Genomic DNA, 25,887 nt, shown 5'->3' on the forward strand with positions numbered 1-25,887 from the left:
TGAAATACTGTGGTCACTGAAAATGCTTTGTGTGGAGGACTGGCTATCATTAAGCATCATAAGCTCTTAAAAACAGAAACAGGACTTGCTCTTTGCAGAGGTTTTAAGAATGCAATGAATGAGGCAAAAGCATTAGTGATAAACCACATTTTATTTTTGTGTTTTGAGGATTTATTTCTGCATATCTAACTATATCTTAAATTATGATGCATGTTATAGTTGATGGAATGCCATTATTTAATTATCAGGGCTTTTCTGTGTTTGATGAGATTTTTTTTTAAAGATTTTATTTATTTTTAGAGAGGGAAGGGATGGAGAGAGAGAGAGAGAGAGAGAGAGAGAGAGAGAGAGAAACATCAATGTGCGGTTGCTGGGAGTCATGGCCTGCAACCCAGGCCTGTACCCTGACTGGGAATCGAAGTTTGATGAGATTTTAGATTTGAGTAATTAAACTTGGAAGTTATATATAGAATGAAAATAATTTCATAAGGGTTTAACATAATTGTTGTAGAAAGGATTCCAGAATATTCTACAAATATTAAACATTTTCAATGTGCAAATACAATACCATTTGAATATATGAAAAAAACAGAACATAATAAGAACCATTTGAATAGCGGTAAAGATTTATAGGGGTTAATGTTATGGTTTCTACTACCTAAGATGAACTTTTATGTATTTAACTTTATTATTTTTGAATTACATGAAGGAGCATAATGTTCAGGGTTTACTTATTCTTGAATAGTGAGTAATATATTCTAGTATAAATAGCAGTATCCTACTTTCTTGTAAGTCAAAATATCTTATAACAAGTAATTTGAGTAATTAATAAGAAGCCTTAAGGAATTTGTACCACAAAAGTTTGCTCCCTTTGTTCTTACTATCATTTGTAATATTTCTCCCAACTATGATGCTCCATCATGACTTGAAGCCTATATTTTCTAGAGCTTTAGTTCATAAATGTCCAAAGGTAATAAAGACTTTTACATGAAATGCTAAAAACAAGGAGTTGAAGGTGGGGGAAAGACTTGGGGTTACATGTGCAGAATTTATGGGTATGTATTTCAAGTCCTGTGTCACACAGGAACTTTGTATTTGTTATGATGATGTACTTGTGGGCACTACAAATATTTCCTCTCAGCAGGTCCAAAAATGCCTGGTATTAGGAATAACATTGCAGAAACTGGGACTCTTGAGCATTACTGGAATGTAAAGTGGTCCAGTTGCTGTGGAAAACAATTTTGGCAGTTCTTCTAAAGTTAAACAGGAATTCCACTTCTAGGTATACACCCAACAAAATTGAAACCAGGTCCTTAAATACTTGTACATGAATGTTCATGCCACTATTCACAGTAGCCAAAATGTGGAAACAATCTAAATTCCCATTGATGGAGAAACAGTTAAACAAAATGTGGTATCTGTACATATCTACATACATGTATATGTACACACATACATAGTGGAATATTAATAAACTCTATAAGTGAATTATTGATAGATATTATAACATGAATAAGCCTCAACAACAATATAAGTGAAAGAAGACAGGAACAAAAGACCACATATTATATTTCTATTTATAGGAAATGTGTAGACTATATAAATTTATAGAGACATAAAGCAAGTGTGAGTTGGCCACGGTCCAGGGGGAAGGGAGAATGAAGACTGGTGGATTCATTGGCATATAGTTTTCTTTTAGAATGATGAAAATGTTTTGGATCTAGGTAGAGGTGATATTTGCATAACATTATGAATGTGGTAGATATCACTGAATTGTATATGTTGAAATGGCTAATTTTATGTGAATTTTTACACCAATAAAAATATTTTATTATTTTTAAAATTTTATTTATTTTTAATGAGAGCAAAAGGGAGGGATAAAGAGAGGGAGAGAAATATTGATTGGTTGCTTAACACCCCCAACTGGGGACCTGGCCCACAACCCAGGCATGTGCTGTGAGCATAAATCGAATCAGTGACCTTTCAGTTCACAGACTGATGCTCAATCCACTGAGCCACGCCAGCCAGGGTCAATAAACATATTTCAAAAAGAATAACATTGCAAGAACCCTGGCACTCAAAATGCAGATAAACATTAACAACTATTTATTTAAAAAACTCTTAGCAAAACAGGTGTAAATATATTTTCTTTGACTTAATAGATATTAGTTGCCAAAATGTTACAGCTGACATCATATTTAATGATGAAATTTTAAAGAGGTTTGGCAATAGGATACACACATCTGCTGCCACTACTGCTGCTAAATACTCTGTTGGGGGTCTTAACCAGTACAGATTGACAATAATAAAAAATAAAGGATTTAAAAATTGGAAACGAAGAAACAAAATTGTCAGTGATTGCTAAAGTGGAAAAACAGAAGAATTCACAGACAATCACATAGAATAGGAGAGTCTAGTAGGATTGCTGGATACTTGGTCCATATGTAACTTCAGCTGAGTGCTAGGCACCAACAATAGTCAGAGCATTTTGGAAAAGCACTCTGTTCACAAAAAAATTATGAAAGAATTTGAAAAATTTCTACCACTTTATTGAAAGAACTTTAAGATGACAAAATAAAGATGTACATTGGTTATTAAATGTGAAGGTTCAGTATCACAAAGATAACTTTCACATCCAATAACTGTCTTTTAAATACCAAGAGGCAGACAAACATTGTTGAACATGCAAGAACTTGTATAATTCCTATGACCTTCTTAACAAAATTATTGAAACATGAATTTTACCTGTAAGATATGAACAATAAACAATGGCAAAAGAACTGAGTGTAAATACTGAATTCATTTAACCATAAATAAGAAGCCTTTAGTAGATTCATTATGATAACTTCTGCCTGGGAATTTTAGTCACAGAGCCTAAGCTAAGTGCCAAGAAAAGACGATATTGAAATTATATAACTAAAAAAATTGGGAGAGAAATAGGAGAAAGAAGGTTAAAGGAAATATAAACATTGACAATATTTTAGTCTATGGAAGGAGGTAAATATCATCTAAACTGACTTTTCAAAAAAAAATTACACATAAAGTATACAGAAAAACATCTAGAAAAATCTATAGTTAACCCTGGGCAATGGAATGAAAGAGAAGGCAATGGAACTAAATGAAGAGAATTAGGGTAGCAGAACCTTCAGAAACAGTAAATGGAGTCCCTTTTGTTGCCCGAGCTGCCTTGGCCCCAGGGCAGTTCAGAAGACAAATTTGGGAGTGGCCTGAGAGGTGGGTGGGACTGGCAGCAATGCCCAGGCTCCTGCAAGAATGTGAGAAGAATTTTGTGGCAGAAGTTTCCCAGTATCTTGATGCCTGCATGCCCCAAGCAGAGGTCATGCTCTTAACAATGAAACACCAGAACTTGGAGCCAGGCGTGAACATGACAGATCTTATCACTGTGCCCGAGTGGGAGCAGGACTTGGAAATGAGGTCCATGTTGCAGACCCTGGTGGGACCATCCAGGCACAGCGCTGAGAATGTCCTGTCTATCCCACACCTTCTGAGACACAGAGTTCCCTGCAGGGGAAAAGTTTTTCAGGAAGGTTTTTCTCTCAGCTGCACCAGCTGTTAATTAGTTCATGTCTTAATAATCCCCAGAACTGCTGATGCTGATTTGCCTGGGGACTGACATTTATAGCTCCTCGGCGGGTACACCACTGTCCCTTTGCAGAAGGTATCAGTGCCTCACAGGGGACAGGGTACTTGTAGCTCCAGTGGGAGATAAACCTGGGGAAAATCAGGGCACATAACTGCTTTGGCTCTCCACAGCATGTATATATTGGTGGTCACAGTCCTGTGGCCAGTTCCAGTGACAGAGACCAGCCCTGGAAGAGTTTCACTGTGGCTCAGATTCCAATAAGGTTTGGGAGAGAGCTCTAAGAGGAGAGGGCAGGTGAGGTACTGGCCAGGACAGATGGGACAGAGGTTTTCTCATGGGCCTCAGGACAGCTGTGCCTCACAGTCTGGACCTGTTTCAGAGCTTATAGTGTTGGGAGAGTGTCATAGTGGAGACCCCACAGCAGGCAGGGGGTGGACACTGCTGAGGCTGAGGCCAGCCTGAGGGAAAAGGTTGTTGTTCTCTTTAAGAGCGGGGGTAGTAAAGGGTAAAGGTGGGGGTCAAATATATGGCGACAGAAGATTTGATGTTGGGTGGTAGGCACAAAATACAATATACACATGATTGGTATCATAGAATTGTACACTTGAAACCTACCTAATTTTATTAACCAGTGTCACTCCAATAAATTTAGTTAAAAATAATAATAAATAAATGAACAGAAAAAAAAAGAGTGGGGATGAAGTTTCCCTTTGGCCCAAACCACTGAGAACTAGACTCAGAGCCTTTGATCAATATGATGCCTTTAGCTGTCCCTGTTCTCTGCGCATACGTGTGCATGAAGACTCACACTGCTCCAGGACTGTCCTCACGGACAGAATTCAGAATTTGGATGGAGCTGGAGACATGGATGGGTGTGGATCCTAGTGGGCTTATCATGTTGTATCCTTTTCTTTTCCATTCAAAGGTACCATTCAAAAGCAACAATTAGCAACAGTCCAGCCTTTGGAGACACGAATAGCTTTTTTCAATTCTTAACTCTGCCTCCTACAGGCTGGGGTGGTGGTGGTGGTTGTGGTGGGATCTCCGGACAGTGTGTCTCAGCTTCCCCACCTGTGAGCCAGGAATAGGAACAGAGTGTCACTCTGAATACCAAACAGGGTGAATATTAAAGAGGGTGACACTGCCAGCACACAGCAAGGTTCTAGCATGTGGTAGTCATGACAATCTCTCCTGTGTGATTCTAGCAACTTTGGACTTTGCAGCAATTGACATCCAATTTGCCTCATCTCGATGTGACTGATTTCCCAGCTTCATCTTGGGTTGTTTTAGAAGTTTTGTGGAATGGATCTGGATTATTCTTCAGTGTGTGTGTGTGACAGAGAAAGAGAGAGGGCGGGGGGAGGGAGGGAGAGAGAAAGAGGCATAAAGATAGGCTGTATTTAGATTGCATCCACCTTTACCAGTATAGCAGTGAAGTAATTCTCTCCAAGATATTTATGTCTGAATAATGAGATAGTTCACCTCCTATGTGAGATTAGACTTAGCCTGCCACCTGCTGGTATTGAGTGACCTTGAATAAATTTAAAAGTGCTCTCTGCCTTGATTCCTATCCCTGTGAAATAGGTATGAACATTCTTTGACATGACCATTCAGTATTAACTTACAAGAAGGTCCTGGCACCTAGCACGAAGGCGGCACATACAGGACGTCATCAATCTATTGTAACTGGTGTTTTCTCTGAAAGGACTCTTATGGGGAAATGGGTTAGAAATACAGAATTGGGAGGACTTCCGGCAGGATGGAGGAATGGGTGGACACACCGTACCTCCTCGCACAACCAAGATTAGAACAACAATTATTTACAGATAGAATAACACCCAGAACTGATAGAGGATTTATCTGAATGGAAGTCGGACAGCCAAGAAGTTGAAGTAAACCCATATATCCAGACTGGTAGTAGAAGACGAGCTGGGCGGGCGCGGGCTGGCGCGGGTCGGCGGCGCGCGGAGGTCAGGGAAAATTTGGCGCGAAATCGGCGCAACAGCCATCCAGGGTGCAAGAACGCAGCAGTGATCCCTGAGTATGCAAACTGTGGCTGGCGGACCCAGTGAGGCGGCGATTGTGGACCAGGGCAGAGCTCGCAGCCCAGGATCCCAGAGAAGGGTCTGAGCCCAGGAGAACGGAACTACCGCCATTGTTCCCTCCTGTCCAGCTCCCGCCCCCACCCCCACATATAACGTCACAATCTAGCGACTGGGGTGCCCAGCCTTGGTGAACACCTAAGGCTCCGCCCTCCACCGTAACTAGAGCGACCAGACGGGGGAAGAAAAAGAAAAAAAAAAAAAGGAGAGACAGGGAGAGACATGTTTCCAACAGAACAGATCAGTCCCCCAGGACTCATCCTTTTGAGCGACCAAGAAATAGCCAATCTATCAGATGCACAGTTCAAAACACTAGTGATCAGAAAGCTCATGGAATTGGTTGATTTTGGGCACAATTTAGATGAAAAGATGCAGGTTGCCATAAAAGAGATGCAGGAAGATACGCGGAGGAGAGCCAATAGTGAAAGGAAGGAAACAGTCTCAAAACAATACAGTGGACCAGAAGGAAGATAGAATCAACCAAGCAGGAAAGCATGATGAAATAAGAATTCAAAAAAAATCGAGGAAAAGCTTAAGAGCATCTAGGACACCTTTAAACGTTCCAACATCCGAATTATAGGGGTACCAGAATCGGAAGGGGAAAAGCAACAAATTGAGCACGTATTTGAACAAATAATAAAGGAGAACTTCTCCAATCTGGCAAAGGGAATAGTCTTCCAAGAAATCCAAGAAGCTCAGAGAGCCCCAAAGAAGTTGGACCCAAGAAGAAACACACCAAGGCACATCATAATTACATTAGCCAAGGTAAAAATGAAGGAGAGAATCCTAGAAGCAGCAAGAGATAAGGGGACAGTCACCTACAAAGGAGTTCCCATCAGGCTGTCAGCTGATTTCTCCAAAGAGGCCTTACAGGCAAGAAGGAGCTGGAAAGAAATATTCCAAGTCATGAAAGACAAGGACCTACATCCCAGATTGCTCTATCCAGCAAAGCTCTCATTTAGAATGGAAGGGAAGATAAAGTGCTTTTCAGATAAGGTCAAGTTAAAGGAGTTCATCATCACCAAGCCCTTATTTTATGAAATGCTAAAGGGACTTATCTAAGAAAAGAAGATAAAGAAAAGACATGTATAGTAAAAGGACAGCAAACTCACAATTATGAACAACCACACCTAAAGCAAAACCAAAAGAAACTAAGTAAACAATTAGAACAGGAACAGAACCACAGAAATGGAGGGCACATGGAGGGCTAGCAGCAGGGGGGGTGGGAGGAGGAGAGGGGGGAAAAGGTATAGAGAATAAGTAGCATAGAATGTAGGTTGAAAATAGATAGGGGGAGGGCAAGAATAGTACGGGAAATGTAGAAGCTAAAGAACTCATAAGAATGACACATGGACATGAACTAAAGGGGGGGAATGTGGGTGGGAGAGGGGGTACAGGGTGGAGGGGAGAGAAGGGGGGAAATGGGACAACTGTAATAGCATACTCAATAAAATATATTTTTAAAAGTAAATAAATAAAATGCAGATTTGGTAGCTTTCTTCTAATCTCACCCTTTCTTTATCTGCATTTCTATTTTCCTAATCACTTTTGCCTCTCTTATCTCTTATTATGTTTCCCTCCTTATGTGGATAGATTCTTCCAACTCCATTCTTCTTCCTCTATTATTGACTTTAAGTGAACCCCCTTGAAGGGGTTATTTCCAGTACTCTTGAAGCCAGGAGCTTTCTCAAATATCACTGCCCTGGCTCCAAGCAGCATGTCCTATTGTGCCTCAGTCACCAGCCCTTGACCTATTCTTCACAATTTCTTGATTTTTCAAATTTATTTTTAACTGATACTTGTTTCTATGGCACTTGCAATATTTAAGTTTTTTCCCCCTCTTGTCTCTGCTGTTAGTTCAAATTTTTTTCGTAAGAAGAAACCTATGAAACACCAAGCTCCTGGGTGCAAAGCAAACCAATAGACATCATGGGTTCTGCTGCAGAATATTTTACTCTGTAGCAAAACAAAGTAGATGAGGAAGGATCCGTAGATTGTGGGTTGCAGGGGTCAATACCCACATGTATCACTAATTAGTTGTATAACTTTGGGCAGGACCCTGGAACTGAGTTCCATTGTTACCATTGGCCAAATGGGAATAATTATTACTGCATTTAGTTTGTTGGGTTATTTGGGGGTTCGGTGAATCACTATATTTAAAACCACATCAAATTTTAAATGTCATCAAATTTTCACTGTATCTTTATTTTCCTGGTCTCACAAAGCGCAGGTTATAGTCCACATTCCCTTGTGACCACAGGTTGTACTGCCTGTTTCATTATGAGCCTGGAGCAGGGCTGGACTCGGGTGGGATATAAGGTGGCAGAACCACGTGTTGCCTTCCCAGAATGAAACGCTAACTTACCCAGCCCTGGTCTGATCCATGATCAGACTGTTATTTTCTCTAGAGAGTCTCTGACCCTGGCAGGACCCTTGGCGCTGTGGAAAAGGAAGGCAATAATGTTGAATAAGGTCAGTATGAGAGGGTTTTTGTTTTGTTTTTTTGCAGCAGCTCACCAATGCTGTCTTTAGGTCTCACTACTGTTTCTGGAGTCAACATTGTTACCCTACAGAAAAGTTTCCTCCAGACAAGCAAATGGGTCTTGTTACAATTTGTGCTGAATGGGAAACATGAGAAGATATATAGATCACAAAATGTACAGATATAGGAGGTAATAAAACTGATTTGCAGGTGGATCAAACTAATCCCTGACTTGAACCAGATCTTTGACTCCAGATCTTTGACTTTTATTCTTCAGGCTCAGCTGCTTTCTTTACCTTTGGGGAAAATTTCTATTTAGTATATCCAGTCTCCCACGATATTCAACAATACTACTAACAATTTGAACTAACAATTTGAAAAAAATTTGAACACCATTATATATTGATATAAGGTCTTATTCTTATATATGACTTTCTTTGTTCCCTACTATATTGTATTCACATTAAAATGGAAAAAGCAGAATCTTGAGGTACTTGCTAATTAGCAACTGTTTTTGAAAAACATCCTTGTCAGTGAAGATGGTATTAAATTCATCTCCAGGGTTATTTTAAGCCCTTATTGTGTGTGTGTTTTACCTAGAAAAAAATCAATGTAAAAAACTCACAGTCATATACATATCTTGCCTCCTATGGGGCCTCATATAACTGAGGTGCCTCCAGAAATGTGATTGACAGCCATGTGGGAGGATAGTTTGACAAATGTGCAGATGAAATTCTGTCAGTTACAATAATTTCAGAAATATTTGCCCACCATGTCCTGTGGGCCAGCTACTCTGCTGAGTGTTGGGTGCCCAGAGACGGCAGAACAAAAATGCCTCCTGCTAATATGAAATTTGAGCTCAAGGAGCGAAATGCAAATTAACTGCAAAATCTTATATAAATAGCAGAAGACCTGGAGGAAAGCTAAAAAAATTCCTGCCCTCAAAGAAAATAACTGGTGCTACCTTAGGATGAAGCTTTAGAGATGGCCTTTTCAGACGGACTGGCATTAACTGAGACCAAAATGATTAGAGCAATCTGGTACATAGATTGCAGAAAATGTTGCAGCCAAGAGGATGTTAGATGCCCTTAAAATAGGAACAAACTTGAAAACTCCAGTTACCAAAAGAAAAACTCTGCAACTGGAGTGCATTGGGTGAGGAGAGAAGTAGATGACGAAACTGGGACTTTGTCTTTTATCCTAAATACAATAGGAAACCATTGAAATCTTTTGTTTCTCAAAAGTTGTTCCTAAAATAAAATAGTATAATTTTGCTTGGTTTTGTAAATAGGATTTTCTTTTCCTATTTCCCTGATTATATAACATTATTTGTGTGCATGTATTTTGTATGTTAATTATATAGCTTTCTATCTTCATAAATTATTTCATTAATTGACTTACTTTTAACACTGTTTCTCTAGGGTTTCTTGGTTTATTATCTGCAAATATACTTTTACTTCTTATGCTATTTGTTTTCTAAAATTACACTGACTCATATTTACAGTAAATTATTATTATTTAAATAATGGATCTCCTTGCTTTGTTCCTGCATTTCCCCCTTAAGCAAATTGTTAGCATATAAATACATAATCATACTAAGGAAGTATTCACAAAGTCATATATCCTTGAGTGGTTTTTAAAAATCATATTGTTGATTTTTCTTAAAGGCTTTTATAGCATCAATGGAGATAGTCATATGAATTTTCTTTGTAGCTATTATCAAGTCAATGTTAATTATCAAGATATAAATGGTTCTTAATAAAACTGCTCTCCTTGCATTCCTGGTATATATCTCACATGGCTGATCAGGTGTATTCTTTTCTTTTTTTTTTTTAAGATTTTGTTTTATTTTTTAGAGAGGGGAAGAGAAAGAGTGGGAGAGAAACATGGATGTGTAGTTGCCTCTCATGTGCCCCCTACTGGGGACCTGGCCCACAACCCAGGCATGTGCCCTAGATTGGAAATTTATCCAGTGACCCTTTGATTTGCAGGCTGGCACTCAACCACTGAGCCACACCAGCCAGGGCCAGGTATATTATTCTCCTAATGCCATGTTTCCAGTATGATTTTATCCTTGGCCCATGTTTTATGAGGAAGGATGCTTTAAATTTCTAAGCAAAAGCAGCATGCTTAATCCTGTATTTATTACTCATTGCTAAAACAATCCTATAGTTATTACTGATTACTGACATGTGCATTTTGGTAAAGACAGGAGAACATGGTGGATGATAACACAGCTGATATGCATGGTTATCTCAGGGAAAAGAGGAGTGAGACTGACTAGAAATGAAAGGCAGGGGATACAGAGGAACTTTTTCCCTATAGATTGTATTATTTTATTCCTTGTGGTATACATATTCAGCTCATATTCTAGGACATTTAGTAACTTATAATAAAAACTCCTGTATATCACCACTGAATCATTAAGTGCTGGAATCACAAATACATGTTTCCACAATACCATTTATATCCTTCATTCATGGCATGACTTATATTTTATTTGTTAGATTTTATATATGTATCTCTCACACTGGGCTCTGTGCCCTTAGGAATAAGGATCCAGGTCAATTAATCTGTGTACATCTGAGGACTGACAACCCATTCCAACATACAGCAGATGTTTAATAACACCTTTTGAAATGAAAGATAAAGCTGTATCTTGCAGGCTATGTCCTGAATGTGTACACCAAAAGATTTGGGAAACAGACTAAGTAATGAACCATTTTCTATGGCTGTATGAGCATCAATGGAAACATGACTTGATGACTGAGTAGTAATTTTAAGCTCACTGGTGTGGAGTCCCCTTCCCAGAGAAGTAATTTTTTACTCAGAAAGGGGAGTTCTGAGGGCCTACGGGTCCCTATCAAAATTGGGAACATTGGAGCAAATCCATGACTAGTCCTGTCAAACTGAATTCAAACTTCATGATCTTCAGGCTCTTTTTTAAATCTTTTTTTTTTTTCCTGTAATCCTCTAAGAATGACTTTTGGTGACTTAGTCCTGAGGTTACTTTTCCTGGTCCAGACTGGGATTGGGGAGTATGTTTCTTCTTTCAACCTATGCTTCTACATCCTGTACTGGCGACACACTCAGGCCCATACACTTGATTTTCACCAACATGGCTGTGGCCAACTTCTTGGTTCTTCTCTTCATGGGGATTCCCCACATGATATTTATGTGGGGAATGACACACATCCTGGACAACACTGGTATAAACTTGTCTATTATATCCATAGGGTGGCCCAAGGCCTTTCTCTCTGCACCACTTGCCTGTTGAGCAATGTTCAGGCAATAACCATAAGCCTTAGAACCACTAGGTGGATGCAGCTCAAAGACAGAGCTTAGAAGAACATCAGTTCTTTCTGCTTTCTATATTGGTTCCAACCTGCTGATAAACATCTTTATTCCTTAAAATTAGAGGCTCATCAACACACTCACAATTCTACCAAGATATGGGATTATGGATTGTGCTTTTCTAAAAATCCTACATCTATTGCTGCTGCAAAATACATGTTTCTAGTGACTTTATCAGATGTTGTATTCATGGGACTCATGACTGGGGCCAGTGCTTACATGGTACTTCTTCTCCACAGACATCATCAGAGGGTGAGGCATATTCACACCCTCAGAAATGCCCGTAGATTTCCTGAGTCAAAAGACACTCAAAATGTCCTGCTTCTAGCAAGCACCTTCATTTTGTTTTACTTAACCAATTCTATCCTCACAATTTATAATGTTGCTTTTTTCAAATCTCACATCTGGATTCAGTATACCATCCTCTTTCTGACAGCATGTTACCCTACCCTGAGCCCCCTGATAATGTTGCTTCGAGATCCCCGAACACCAAGATTCTGCTCTTGAATGATGATGAAAAGCATCCTGAATTACTCGTGGTCCCATTCACAAGTGTCTCTTTTCTTCAAAGAATCTGGTTATTCACTGATCAAGCAAGGACAGACCTAGAACACAACAGACATACAGCCAACATACTGATAATGAAAAGACTTGTATGACATTGACTTAAACGTGTAGAGTGTTTCAGCTTCATTCAGAAGGCAGTCAATAGTCAATCAAATAAACACAATTCTGCATGCATTAGCACTGTCTTGATGCTTTGTGAAGTTCTTTGAAACATTTGATGGAAGCACAGAAATGGAGTAGGACAGAAGTAATTTTGTGATACATCAGAATTTTTAATGGTTTATTAGGGTGATTATTAAATTTGATACAGTGTTTTGTATAGATAAAGAGTAATGGCTTTGTGTGCCAACAACAACTGTAACCAATGGGGAGCAGCTTAATCATTACTGACATGTAGAATCAACAGATTGTACTCTATTAAACTATTGTGCAAAAATAAATGAGAGGATGAAGTCAGACTTCCAAAATAGCACATTGATGGCCTTTGTAAATCCACTCTTCCATAAAAGCAACATAAACACTAGCAAAATTATCAAACACAACTTTTCTATAACTCCAGTATGTAATCAAAAGCTTACAACAGCCTGAAGAACATTTAGTCAAGAAAAAAGTTTGGGCCCTGTCTGGTATGACTCAATGGGTTGAATGCCAGTCTGTAAACTGAAAGGTTGCCCATTAGATTTCCAGTCAGGGCACATAGCAGGGTTGTGGACCAGGTCCTTGGTTGGGGGAGTGTGAGAGGCAACCTATTAATATTTCTCTCACACATCAATGTTTCTCTTCCTCTCTTTCCCCCTCCCTTCTTCTCTCTGTAAAAAAAATAAAATCTTTAAAAAAACTGGCCCTGGCCCGTGTGGCTCAGTTGGTTGGAGTACATTCCTGTACACTGAAGGGTCGTGGGTTCTATTCCTGGTAAGGGCACATACCCAGGTTGCAGGTTCAATTCCTAGTTGGGGTGCGTACAAGAAGGCAGCCAATTGATGTTTCTCTTTCATGTTGATGTTTCTCTTTTCTTTACTCTCTCTCTTTCTGAAAGCAATGAATAAATGTCTTTGGGTGAGGATTAAAAAAAAGTCTGAACCTCAGTAAAAACTGTGGGGTATATAGTTTTCATTCTGTTTACTCCCATCCCTGTCTCCCCAGCTCCATGCTAGTCATGGAAAAAATGGAAGCTTCACAAGTATAGTAGCCATGGAAACCATTTTTAAAGAACAATCAGTTTAAATTTTTAACTCTGCAGTAGCTTAAGGCTGTAGTGCAAACTGGTGTGAACAAAAGCCCAGTCAAAAATTTTAAAAGGAATATCTGAAGTATAAGATGTTCACAAGGAGCCCTGGCTGGTGTGGCTCAGTGGACTGAGTGCTGGCTTGTGAACCAAAAAGTCACTGGTTTGATTCCCAGTCAGAGCATGTGTATGGGTTGCAGCCCGGGTCAGGTCCCCAGTACGGGGCGTATGAGAAGCAACCACACTGATGTTTCTCTCCCTTTCTTTCTCCTTCCCTGCCCCTCTGTCTAACATAATATAAAATAAATAAATAAAAATATTTACAGAAAAAGATTTTCACAAGGAGGTATTAAACATATTCCGAGGATCTAGGAGGCCACATACATTTACAGGGATGTGTATATGCCCAATTAATTCACCTCCTGGTGATCTTAAAATCCTGTGGCAGGAAGAAAATGCTAAGGTGGACTTGTGAAGTGTCTGAGCATTGAAGTAGGGCCTCAACACACAACATATCCCTTGGCAAAGGTAGAAGACTTACTGACTTGGGGTGACTAAGAAAATTTCTCTGATCAACCATCAGCTAACCAAGAATACACTTCTGGAACCATATATTACAGGAAAAGAGAATGTACACAATTATTCCAGCAATGTCACTAAACAAACTACAACAAAACAGCAACAACAACAAGCCCTGGGGAAAGGGGGAATCTGATACTCAATGTAGTAACATTATATTGCCTGACATAGCCTCAACAAAAATTTAATGAAGAATCACAAGTTTGGCTCCTCACAGGAAAAAAAAGCAGTTCATAGTCCCTTAGGGGTCTTGTAAGTCAGCTTTACTACACAAAGGCTTTAAATCAGCTATTATGAGTATGTTCAAGGAACTCAAATAAGTTATCTTTAGAGAACTAAAGTATGGTATGATATTTCATCAAAGGAACTTGTGGCAGAAGTCAACCTTATTATAGTGGTTGTCTGTTTGGTGTACTCAGAGCTTGTTTATGGGGATTTTGTGGCAGTGGAAAAAATACAAAGTTTTAAAAATGTATAATATAATTAAAGGAAAACTACTAGAATTAATAAGCATATCCACTTTGCTCGGTATGATATCAATATACAAGTCAACTGTATTTCTACCACCAACAAAGAGTGAAACAATGAAATTATAAAATATCATTTACAAGAGCATTGAAAATATCAAGTATCATGAAATTAATCTAATAAAATTGACAGGACTTTTATAAGTTTTATCAACTTTATTCGGAGACATTAAAGAAAACCTAAATAAATGGAGTGATACACATTGTTTATGGATTTTAAGATTTCATATTGTGAAGGTGTCATTACTGAAAATGATTTATAGATTCAGTGCAGTCCCAATATGAATTCCAGACACTTTTTTCTGGTGGAAGTTGACAAGGTAAGTTAAAATTTTATGTGCAAATATAAAGGGCCAAGAGAACAATGATATTCTTGTAGAAAAAATGGTAGAAGGCCTTGCTTAGATTATAAAACTCAGAAATATTCCATAGGTAAAACACAGTGTTGGCCTAGGGACAAATAGCAGATCCATGGAACAGAACATGTGAGATCAGAGTCATACAGATAGGGACACTTGATTTATGATAGATATGGTACTACCAAGCAGTAGTTACAAGGCTGACATTAAATTATGCTGCTGGAATAATTATCTACACCTAGGGAAAAGATGGCCAATTCTTCCCAGTAGTCACAGAAACAAATGACTGGGCAGATATTTTTTGATGTATCTCAGTTTTTCTTGTAACGTAAGAAACAAGTATTATTTTCTTGTCCTGTACAGTGGTTGCCATTGTCTACACCACCACCATTTTTGCCTCTTAATCCCTCACTGTGTTTTATCAGGAAGCACACGTCCAGAGCGCTCTCCTCCTACCACCTCTGCTTCACATCAACATCTCGTCTCCTAATCCCCACTTTTCAAATGTGTTAACCGGCATTTACCTCAACATTCCCCAGTTCTCGGCTCCAAGCGCGTTCGTTATTGTATGGACCCAAAGATTTGCAGTACGGTCGCGTCTTTCCTGCGTTTTCAAAACGGCTACGAAACTGCCTGGGTGCGGCCATTTTCTGCTGAGGCCAGACCTGTGATTGGTTTAGCTTTCGGGTCAGGTCGGAAGACTCCGGCCAAGACCGCTGAAATGCTGTTGAGCATGCGCACTGGTGCCGACAAACGCTGTGGAAGTAGAAGAACCGAAGGGGAGAATTTCTGAAGAGAAGAGAAAGGATCTGTTGACCCTGTCCATGCTCGGGATAGTCGACGAAATCAGGTTGCCTACATTGGCCATCTCCCTCTCCGTACGGGGCTCAATCCAAGACGGCGGAACCAAGTCAAAGATGGCCGCTCTCACACAGAGTAACGAAAAGGGCGCGGCCATATTGCCCAGCGGTATTTTCAAAAGAGAATACAATCGGCGTTTGTAGGCAGGTCGCTCACTTCAGAGTGCTACTGAGCCTGCGTAATAGCACAAGACACAGACCAGTCAAAAAAGGGGTCCGAAGCGGAAGTAGCGTGTGGAATTTTGGCTTCCTTAGGTAAGAGCAAAATTTTCTTTTGAGTTTACGTTCGATTTCTGCGAGCGTCTGTAAGAATCCGGCGCCGTGGGAATTCCGTGACCTGAGATGTAGTTGGTGGTGGGTATTCGTGGGTGGGGTTGGGGGAGGTTTTTAAGGAGGCTTCGTAATTTTGGAATGGCCGTGGGAGGCTTGCCTGGCATCAGTGTTTAGGGGAATGGGTTGAGGAAGAAAGGATACACCATTCCTGGTGACAGTGGCAGGTCAGATGCGGATAGTGGGGAGAGGCGTTGGGAAAATCACTGACGGAGGGGCCTATAGGATATGGTCGGTGAGGACAGGGATTGATTGGTGATTGATTAGTCGTCTGGGGTTCTCATGGTCTTAGTTGGAGCATCCGAGGGGCCGTGGCCCACGTGAAAAATAGGTTTCTGGGGACCTGTGAATGGGTGCTGCGGCCAAGTGCGGGGTGGGGAGTGGTAGGGTATCCTTGAGAGAGGTTGGTGGGTTTGGAACGTGAGGAGGTGTACAGATATTTGGGCGTGTACCAAACACTGGGGTATTGTTTCCCAACATTTCATACTGAAAAATTGCAAGCATGCAGAAGAGTCGAAAGAACAGTAAAGTGATCACCTTTACACTCGCCATCTAGATCCATGAATTGTTAAAAGCGTGCCATAAATACTTGGCGTCAGTCAATGTACACGTGTTTATATGTGCTTGAAACCACATTTGTTCTAGCTTTTTTATGTTAGTTCTGCCACTGGTTTGTGTGACTTTCGATAAGGTACCAACTACTTTAAATCTCACTTTTACCATTTAAACATATGATACCCACCTCACAGGTCCTCGAAAGCCCTGCTTGCATGACCTCAGCTAACCCCAATTACCTGCAAGGCTCCATTGCCAAATAACATCACATTGAGGATTAGCTCTTCAACATATGAATTTGGGGCTCACAATATTAAGTCTGTAACAGGTAGGTACTTGACAAAAAGCTATTCAAATATATACATTTCTAGTGGGAGGTTTTCTATTTAAAGCAATTCTATGAACTTATTTTTGTCATATATACTTTATAACCTCTATGAGTTTATGCTGAATATTAAATGGAGGTCTCTAGTTTTTTGTCACAATATTATTGTATGCTTGTCATTAATAAATAGAATAAAAATCACCTTCAATTTACTAACTAAGCTATTTAAAATGTTTTGAAGTATATTTTTAAACTGAATTATATATTATGGATAGTTGTCTTTTTATAACTTATAAAAGAAGGTTCGATTAAATGCATTTTTCATAGGCTTCTGATTTAGTTTTACCAAACTTGGCCAGTAATGATTATGTAATGCTTCCACACACAGTGTGTCAGACTTTTTTACATCTTTGGTGACCGTGGTACATCTCATCCTGTTCTTTTCTAATATGATGGCCCAGTTTTGGCTTGTCCATCTTCTGGAAATGAAAGGCATCTCATTGTGGTCTCCATAGGCACTGTTCTCATTACTGATATGGTTTATTTTTTTTTATATGTTCATTGGCCAATTTTAAACCTGAGAAGTATGTTTTTTCTTTACTCACTTTTAGAAAATAGTCAGATATAGGGAATAGTAGTCTTTTGTTACTTATTTTGTACTAAACCATTTGACTGGCCTTTGTTGCCAGCTCCTGGGAGGTAGCCCCTAAATTGTTGGAATGTCCTGAATGATAGGAGTGTCTGTGTTATTCATGGTGGACTTTGATAAGTTATGCTAACAAGGTGACACATGGTGGATCTGTAGATAGGTAGTTTTTGCTAGTGAGATGACTCAGGATGGGGCTGCGTATTCCGAAAGGACCAATCACGGTGACTAGAGGCCTGGGACTTTGAGCCACGTAATAATGTCAACCCAACCTCCAGGAGGGTAGGGTTGCTGGAGGATGAGCCACATGGCCAGTGACTAATCATGTTCATTTAATGGGACACTAATCAGAACTATAGACAGTGAAGCCCGGATGAGCTTTGGGTGGCAGTACCCTGCATATTATTTTGCGCAGATATGCTGGATGAGTAGTATGTTCTGATGCCAAGGAGAAAGGACAGTGGAAGCTTCTGGTTTGGGTTCCTTGCAAACCTCACTCTGTTGTATCTCTCCATTAGGCTGGTTATGGTCTGTATCTTTTTGCTATAATAAAACTCTTAATTTTGTACATTTTTCCTTCAGAAAGCCAGTAGTGTTTTTTTCTTTTAATTTGTTGCTTGAACATGAAATTTCAATTAATATTTATAGTGCTCTTAAAGCAGTTGCATAATGACAGCTTCATTTGTTCTTTTGCAATTTTCATCCCTCAGTTTACTTTCCCAGTTTACTGGACAGATTTTGATCTGTAGTACATTTTGGGGTAAAGATTTTGGGAGTAGTTATCATTGGCATGTACCTAAGCTTAAAGAAATGCCGTAGATTTGTTTGTAGATACTCTTTATCAAATTAACAGTGTTCTTGGCTATTTCTAGTTGAGTAAGATTTTTAAAATTTGTGAGTGGCTATGCTATTTTATTAGTTATCTTTTCTTCATCTGCTGAGGTAATTAATTAATCTTATTATACTGTTCTTTCATTCCTTAAATAAAGTCAGCTGTGAATTGTATAATTCTTCCTATGTATCAGTGGATATAGTTTCCTAATATTTTATTTAGGGTTTTTATAGTCAAGTTCATAAATGAGATTAGCCTATAAGTTTCTTTCTTATATTGTCCTTGAAATCTAGGTTTGTTTTCTTGTGTTCTTTTGCTTCTTTGCACGTCTGGTAGTTTTTGATTAGATGTCAGATATTGTCAGTTTTACATTATTTGAGGAATTTTCTCTTACTCTTTTAACTACTTTTGAGGTTTGCTCTGGGTCATAGTTAGGTTACTTTAAATAGTTTAATCCCTCTTTTTTTTTTTGGAATTTTTATGAGTTTCTTTCACTCACACTGACAATACATGCCAGAGAGCAAGAAAACTCCTGAGAAGAAGAGTTTTGCAGCTCATTTTGATCTTTGGAGGCTTTCTTTTAGCTTAGTTAGGTTGGACGAAAAAAGTCTTTCGTCTAGGATTACTTTGTGTCTACTACTGAGGCAGTACTTGGCTGAGACCTCTATTTGAAATCCCTGTGTATCTTTCCACCCTGGCTAGTGAGAACATAGACCATTCCTCACCTTCAGTGAGCTCCAGGAATTGTTAGGCTTGCTTCTTTCCAGTGGCCTTCTCCCAGTTCATTAGTAGTTGGCCAGAGAGTCAAGGGAGCCCTCTGCACATCTAAACAGTGAGTTTTCTCTCCCGTTCTCCCCCCCATCCCTCCCTTCCTTCTCCCCTCACTCCCTTTTTGTCTTCCTCCTTCCCTGTCTCTCCCTCTCTCACCTTACCCTGATACACTGCTTGGCAAACTTACCACCTTTGCCTCCTCAGACTTTGAATTCTGTGTCATTAACTCAGCAAGACTGTAGACCTTTTCTGGGCCCCTTCTCCCTGTGTTGTGGCCTGAAACATCTCTTCAGGCAGTGAGCTGCAGCATACAAGGGTCTTACCTTCTTTGTTTTTTCTCTTCTCTGATTTCTGTGTTTGAAAATGGTTCTAGATATTTTTCCAATTTTTTTAAAAGTTGGTTAAGATGAAGAATAATTCTAGTAATTGTCTCTGGAATCAGAGGATTTATTGATTATGAGGGTTTGTGTTTTATCCATGCTCCATGGGTTACTACTTGTGTAGCCTTTAGCTAGGTGCTGGACTTTTCCTTTCTTGGTGTACTCTGAAGTAGAATAATTATAGTGTGTACCTCATAGGGTTGTTGTGAGGGTTAAGTGAAGAAACAAGGTGCTTAAAACAGTTCAGTGCTGCCCTGGCTGGTGTGACTCAGTGGGTTAAGTGCCAGCCTGCAAATCAAAGGGTTGCTGGTTTGACTCCCAGTCAGGTATTTGCCTGGGCTGGGAACTGGGTCCCTGGTTGGAGGTGTGTGAGAGTCAACCAATTGATGTATTTCTCAAATATGTGTCTCTTTCCCTCTCTTTCTCCCTCATTTCCTCTCTTTAAAAATAAATGAAATCTAAAAAACAAAAACAAACAAAAAAATAGTTCATTGTTTGTATAGGAACTCACTTTTATTATTTTCATGCCAAACAAATCTTTCCTTGACTTTGTAGATGCTGGCTTCCTAAAATGAGAGGCTTCTGTAAATGAAAAAAGTAAATCTCAGTCCAGAAATTATTCCTTGCTGAAGCTAACCTCCATGAGACACCAACATCAGGATTTCAGGAAGATACTAAAAGTGGTGGGCATTTCCAGAAAGCTGCTGAAATGACTAAGTTGCAGGTCAGCTTGTTATTTTCCAGTTTGTTATCCAGGATATTTCTGGAAGTTTATAAAAATGTATGTAATCAAAGAGAACAATATACTGGTATGTAGACACATTGCAGCAGGCAGATAGGTGCTTGGACTGGGAGACAGAGTAAATGATTCAGAGTAACTCTCAGGCAGAAAGATGTATCTGCTTGTCAAAGTGCTAATTAGAATATTGCCAAATAAACAACAAGATCCAGAACGGATTCGCATACTTTTCTATGGTGACACTGGAAACTATCACCGAAGACTAAAAACATGTTATACGTTTTACTTTGTATATTTGGAGGAAGCACATGTATTCCTTGAAGTAAGTAAATATTTTCTGGACATTAAGTGTGAAGAAATGTCTTTGATGTATCTTCCTCTTCCATTTTTCTGATCCAGAATATAGACCCCGGTGAACAGTAATCTTCTTAAGGAAATGTGGGAGATATACAAGGCACAGCTAGAAAACTTTTAAAATTTCTTCTTACCTATAAAAAAAGAGATAATAATAGTGCTTACATAAAGGTTGTTGTATAGGTTGTTGTATTAATATATGTAAAATGTTTCGAATGATAGCAAAAATAAGAGCTCTGTGTTTGCTTGTATCATGATTTAATATGTAGAACAATCAATTTTAATAGGTGGTCCTGTGGATAACATACTTTTGTATGTGAACAACACTGCAGTGACTACCAAGTGTCTGCAGGAAATGTGTGCTGTTGCTCCAGGGCCGATTTCTGCCTGTTACCTCAGCACATGTTCTTATCAGCTGCTTCTCCTCTCTCACTGAACTATTTGAAGTGCCTTGAACCCAAATAGATCACAAGCTATATGACACAGGGCCATGCTTTATTTCCTTTTTTTTTTTAAATTGCAAAATGTGTAGTAGGTAACATTCAAGGCTCCTAAGGTGGGTTGTAGATGGTTTTTAGGTAATTCAAAGTTTTAACATTTTATGTTGGGTGAATAAATGAAGACGTGAATGAAGATCACACTAACAGAAGAAAGTTTGAACAAATTTAGCCAAAAACTGTAAATCAAAACTATATACAGAGAAATACTTATTTATGTTTTCTTAGTATAAATAATCAGAGTGTCCTATAGTTATCTTGTGCTTTATTCTATTATAATAACTCCAGACTAAAAAGGATTGTGTTATAACAGGGCATGTTGTCATTCAGTGATGTGGCTGTATATTTCACCTGGGAAGAGTGGCAGCTACTAGACACTGCTCAGAGGAATCTCTACCAGGATGTGATGTTGGAAAATCATAGCAACCTAATGTCATTGGGTAAAGACAATTTTCCTAAGTATCTTAGCTTAAGCTAAGCTAATTGCCTTTTTTTTTTCCATTGCTACAATTTATGGGAATTCTGATATTCTCAGTGATTTTGGACTGGGACTTAAACAGAATTTACTTTGTTTATGATCAGACAGTGACAGTACTTACTTTTATTTCCAAATGAAAAATTTTAATTTTTATGAGATTTAAATTACATAGTTTCTGGGCCTGAGGGAGTAGGGTATAGGGGCTGGGTGGGGATGGGCAAAGGGGGAAAAAGTAGTGACAACAATAAAAAAATTAAAACATAAAAAAAAAACAAGGGCCCCTCCCTCCCCCCAAAAGAGAGAAATATTCCCATATAAAAATGTACGGAGTTAAAAATAAGTAAATAAATTATACACTCTCTGAAACAGCTTTTTCACAGGCCCTAATACTGCTCAGGTTCTCTGTGATTACCCCTTGGCAGGTTGTCAGGCTACCAAGCCTGAAGCAATGGTCTGCTTGGAAAAAGAAGAACAAGGAATTATAGAGAGGGAGTTTCCCAGTCATTTTAGTCCAGGTGAGTGAAAACAGTGCATTGGGCATTAGTGGAAGCAAAGTAACAGTTGGTCGTTGGTGTGGGACCCTTATCATTCTAATATACTTTTTTACACTCTCTGAATCTTTAGAGGTGACTTAGAGTGAGTTAAAAGAGGTCTTTTGTATGAATGTTGCCTGCTTCTATTACCACCCTTCCATATATGATTCTTTTCTAGCCACGCAGGAAGTGTATCTTTTATTTATTCTGGGTCAGATCTTTGCCTGTTTCATTTGGTCTTTACTTACTTAGTTGTTCTAAGTTGAAGCTTGTTAGACATAACCAGCCTCCTCCACCTTTTATCCATGTTCACAATACCTCTTATATCATGTGTTCAAATATTCAAAAGTTTGTTCCAAAGTTTGATGACACCCATGTCGTTCCAATCATTGATCATTACTGTTTCTTTTATTGAAAGCCCCAGACTTGTTTACCTGCTGCATCACTCTCTTCATTCTCTTTGAATATTGATTTGAGATTCCATCACCCTGCATTTCATGATAATGATAGAATTCATTGATTTTTTTTTCCCCTTAGAAGTAATGTGGCAAGTTTGTGATTGGTATCAGGAAGACATTGAGAAGGACGAACCTGTGGAGAGAGATCATGAAAATAATGCATTGGGAAAAATGTTTTCTTATAGCAAAAATTTTGTTCCATTTAGGGAAAAATCCAATAAATGTATCTCAAAAGGAGTAACTTTGAAACAAGATTCAAATTTTCAGAGTAAAAGCTATGCAGAAATGAACTATAATGAGTTAAATGGTTCTGGGAAATCGTTTTTCTATACTCTATATGAAACCCCTAACATTCATGCCCAGTACTATGAACCGAATTTACATGTGAAAGCTTTCAGCCTTGGGACAAATCCTAAAAGACATCACAGAATTCATACAGAGGGGAAACATTATGAATGCAGTGAATGTCTCAGATCTTTCAGGTATAAGTCAAAGCTCATAATACACCAGAGAACTCATACAGGAGAGAAACCCTATGAATGCAAAGAATGTGGGAAAGCTTATAGGGAGAAGACGAAGCTCAGATTACATTGCAAAACTCACACAGGAGAGAAACCTTTTGAATGTAATGATTGTGGGAAAGGTTTTATGCAGAAGTCAAACCTGATTATGCATCAACGAATTCATACAGGAGAGAAACCCTATGAATGTAGAGAATGTGGAAAGGCCTTCTGTGGTAAGTCTCAGCTTGTTGTTCACCAACGAATTCATGCAGAAGAAAAATACTATGAATGCAGGGAATGTGGGATAGCCTTCAATAAAAACTCACACCTCATAACACATCAGAGAATTCACACAGGAGGGAAACCTTATAAATGCTGTGAATGTGGAAAAGCTTTTGTATATGCATCACAGCTTATTGTCCATCAGAGAACTCATACAGGAAAAAAACCTTATGAATGTAAAGAATGTGGGAAATCCTTTAACAAAAAGTCACACCTCATAAGACATCAGAGAATCCATACGGGAGAGAAGCCATATGAGTGCAATGAATGTGGAAAAGCTTTTATAGACAACTCACATCTTATTGTTCATCGAAGAACTCATACGGGAGAGAAGCCTTATGAATGCAGGGAATGCAGGAAAGCCTTTAATAAAAAGTCATCCCTCATAACACATCAGAGAATTCATACAGGAGAGAAGCCTTATGAATGCAATGAATGTAGAAAAGCTTTTATAGACAAGTCACATCTCATTGTTCATCAGAGAACTCATACAGGTGAAAAACCCTATGAATGCAGTGAATGTGGAAAAGCTTTTATAGACAACTCACAGCTTATTGTTCATCAAAGAACTCATACAGGAGAGAAGCCTTTTGAATGCAGGGAATGTAGGAAAGCCTTTAGTTATAAGTCATCCCTTATGGCACATCAGAGAATTCATACAGGAGAGAGGCCTTATGAATGCAGTGAATGTAGGAAAGCTTTTATATATAAGTCACATCTCATTGTCCATCAGAGAACTCATACAGGAGAGAAACCCTATGAATGCAGTGAATGTGGAAAAGCTTTTGTACGAAAGGCAGTGCTCATTGTACACCAAAGAACACATACACGGGAGAAACCCTTTGTCTGTCTTGAATGCCAAAAAGCGTTCGGCAGTATGGCAATGCTCAGTACACATCAATTGATTCACACAGGAGAGAAACCCCATGGATGCAATGAATGTGGAAAGGCTTTCCGCCAAAAAAGCCATCTTATTATCCATCAACGATGCCATAGTGGAGAGAAACCCTATGGATGCATTCCTTGTGGTCAGATCTTCAGCTAGAAGTCCCAGTTCATTAGATGTCAGAGATGTCACACAAGAGAGAAATGTCAATGTGAGAAAACCTTTTTTGAGAAATCATACCTCTGTCCTACAGAGAAATCATGCAGGACATAAACTTTGTCATTGTAATGAATGTGGGAAAACTACCTGCCAGGTTCTTTCTCACTTTGCATGAAGAAATTTATACAGAAATCTAAGGAACCCATTAAGTGCTGGAAAGACTTCAGTGAGACGTCAGACCTCATTGAAAGAAGAGAATTTATGCAGAAGACATCCTATGGACGTGGTGGAACTTCTGATATTTTTCTGTTAGTTTTGACCTTACTAAGTTTCAGAAAACTTATCCAGGAGTGAAATCTTTTAAAGGAAGTGATTATATGATAATTATTTGCCACCAACATAGTCTCATATTTCATTAGAGAAAGTCCATGTGAATGAGCTGAAAAGTTAAAATAATTTCTTAAGAAGAGGAATCCCACTATAGACCACAGAAATGAAACCGTTTGAGTACACAAATATTTTTGGTAGGTCATAAAATTTTCAGTTTTAACAGGAATAATCTCATGAATGTTGAGAATCCTGGAATATGTTGCAAATAAATGAGTTTTCATACCAAAGAGTACAGATAATGGAATACTTGTGATAAGAGATTACATTTGAATAAGTCTCCGGCATTAAATCCAAACTTCTGTGCATCAGACAATATTAAGGAGAATTAGTACAGTATAATGATCATGGAAAAGGTTGTTTACATAAATAACTTTATAGTAAAAATTCAAATCTTATCACATTATTATGTATTTATAGAAAATGCACCACAAAGTAGTCAGCTGTGAAGGGCAGATAACTTTAGCATGCCAAATAACACTTTAATGTTCGGATATATTGTGCAAAGTAGTAAATTAAGAAAGGTTGTGGATATATGCTTTTGCTTTGTGTCTGAGTATTTTTGTAGAACATGTATATGTTTTCAGATTTAACAAGGTAAAGTTGTGTACCACCAAAAAAAAATAACATTGTAAATTTTTGTATATTATAAATTGCAAGGGAAATAATTAGGTTTAAGATTGAGTGAGACTGTAACATAACATCATGCACACATAAATTTACTGTTGTTTACTGGTATGTATAAATGGAACTGGTATTTCTTCTCAGTCCTTTGGAATAAAAAAGTTTTTAAAACAAATTGTCTTTTGGTTGTCACTTAGAAAAAAATATCCATGTAAATAATTGAGTTTTTAAAAAATAACCCTCACCTGAGGACATTTTTCATTGCTTTTAGAGAGAGGGGGAGAAAGCGAGAGAAACATCAGTGAGACAGAGAAGCATCTATTGGTTGCCTCTTGTAGGTGCTCAGACCAGGCTTTTTACATCCCTGGACCAGGGATTGTATGTGCCAGACTGGGGATCCTACATGCCAGTACCGGGGGTTGAACCCACAACCCAAGTACGTGCCCTGACCAAGACTCAAATCTGCAATCTTTTGGTTAAGCAGCCAAC

General features: G+C 38.7%; 1 protein-coding gene and 1 long non-coding RNA gene across 2 annotated transcripts in view; one reads left to right on the top strand and one right to left on the bottom strand.

The window, feature by feature from the left end:
• The window catches only part of LOC123824204, a 28,699-nt gene extending 13,247 nt beyond the window's left edge, over positions 1–15,452 (bottom strand). The window contains exon 1 of the long non-coding RNA XR_006786669.1: positions 15,324–15,452. This is a non-coding gene — a long non-coding RNA (uncharacterized LOC123824204). The remainder of the gene's footprint in view (positions 1–15,323) is intronic.
• A 91-nt stretch (positions 15,453–15,543) lies between these two features.
• LOC123824174 (zinc finger protein 268-like) lies at positions 15,544–25,573 on the top strand. Its single transcript, XM_045847290.1, has 6 exons — positions 15,544–15,914; positions 16,739–16,872; positions 20,054–20,222; positions 21,402–21,528; positions 21,989–22,081; positions 22,637–25,573. The coding sequence occupies exons 3-6, from the start codon at positions 20,208–20,210 to the stop codon at positions 24,385–24,387; spliced, it is 1,986 nt and encodes a 661-aa protein (XP_045703246.1). The 5' UTR covers positions 15,544–15,914; positions 16,739–16,872; positions 20,054–20,207; the 3' UTR covers positions 24,388–25,573.
• The last annotated feature ends 314 nt before the right edge of the window (positions 25,574–25,887 follow it).

The sequence above is a fragment of the Phyllostomus hastatus genome, unplaced genomic scaffold, assembly GCF_019186645.2.
Source record: "Phyllostomus hastatus isolate PE091 unplaced genomic scaffold, TTU_PhHast_1.1 phas_contig_549, whole genome shotgun sequence".
In the NCBI taxonomy this organism is placed as follows: Eukaryota; Metazoa; Chordata; class Mammalia; order Chiroptera; family Phyllostomidae; genus Phyllostomus; species Phyllostomus hastatus.

Excerpts from the sequence above, each read along its gene's own strand:
- LOC123824174 (XM_045847290.1), top strand. Across the intron at positions 21,529-21,988 it reads TAGCAACCTAATGTCATTGG|GTTGTCAGGCTACCAAGCCT; the intron begins GTAAAGACAATT and ends ACCCCTTGGCAG. Across the intron at positions 22,082-22,636 it reads TCCCAGTCATTTTAGTCCAG|AAGTAATGTGGCAAGTTTGT; the intron begins GTGAGTGAAAAC and ends TTTTCCCCTTAG.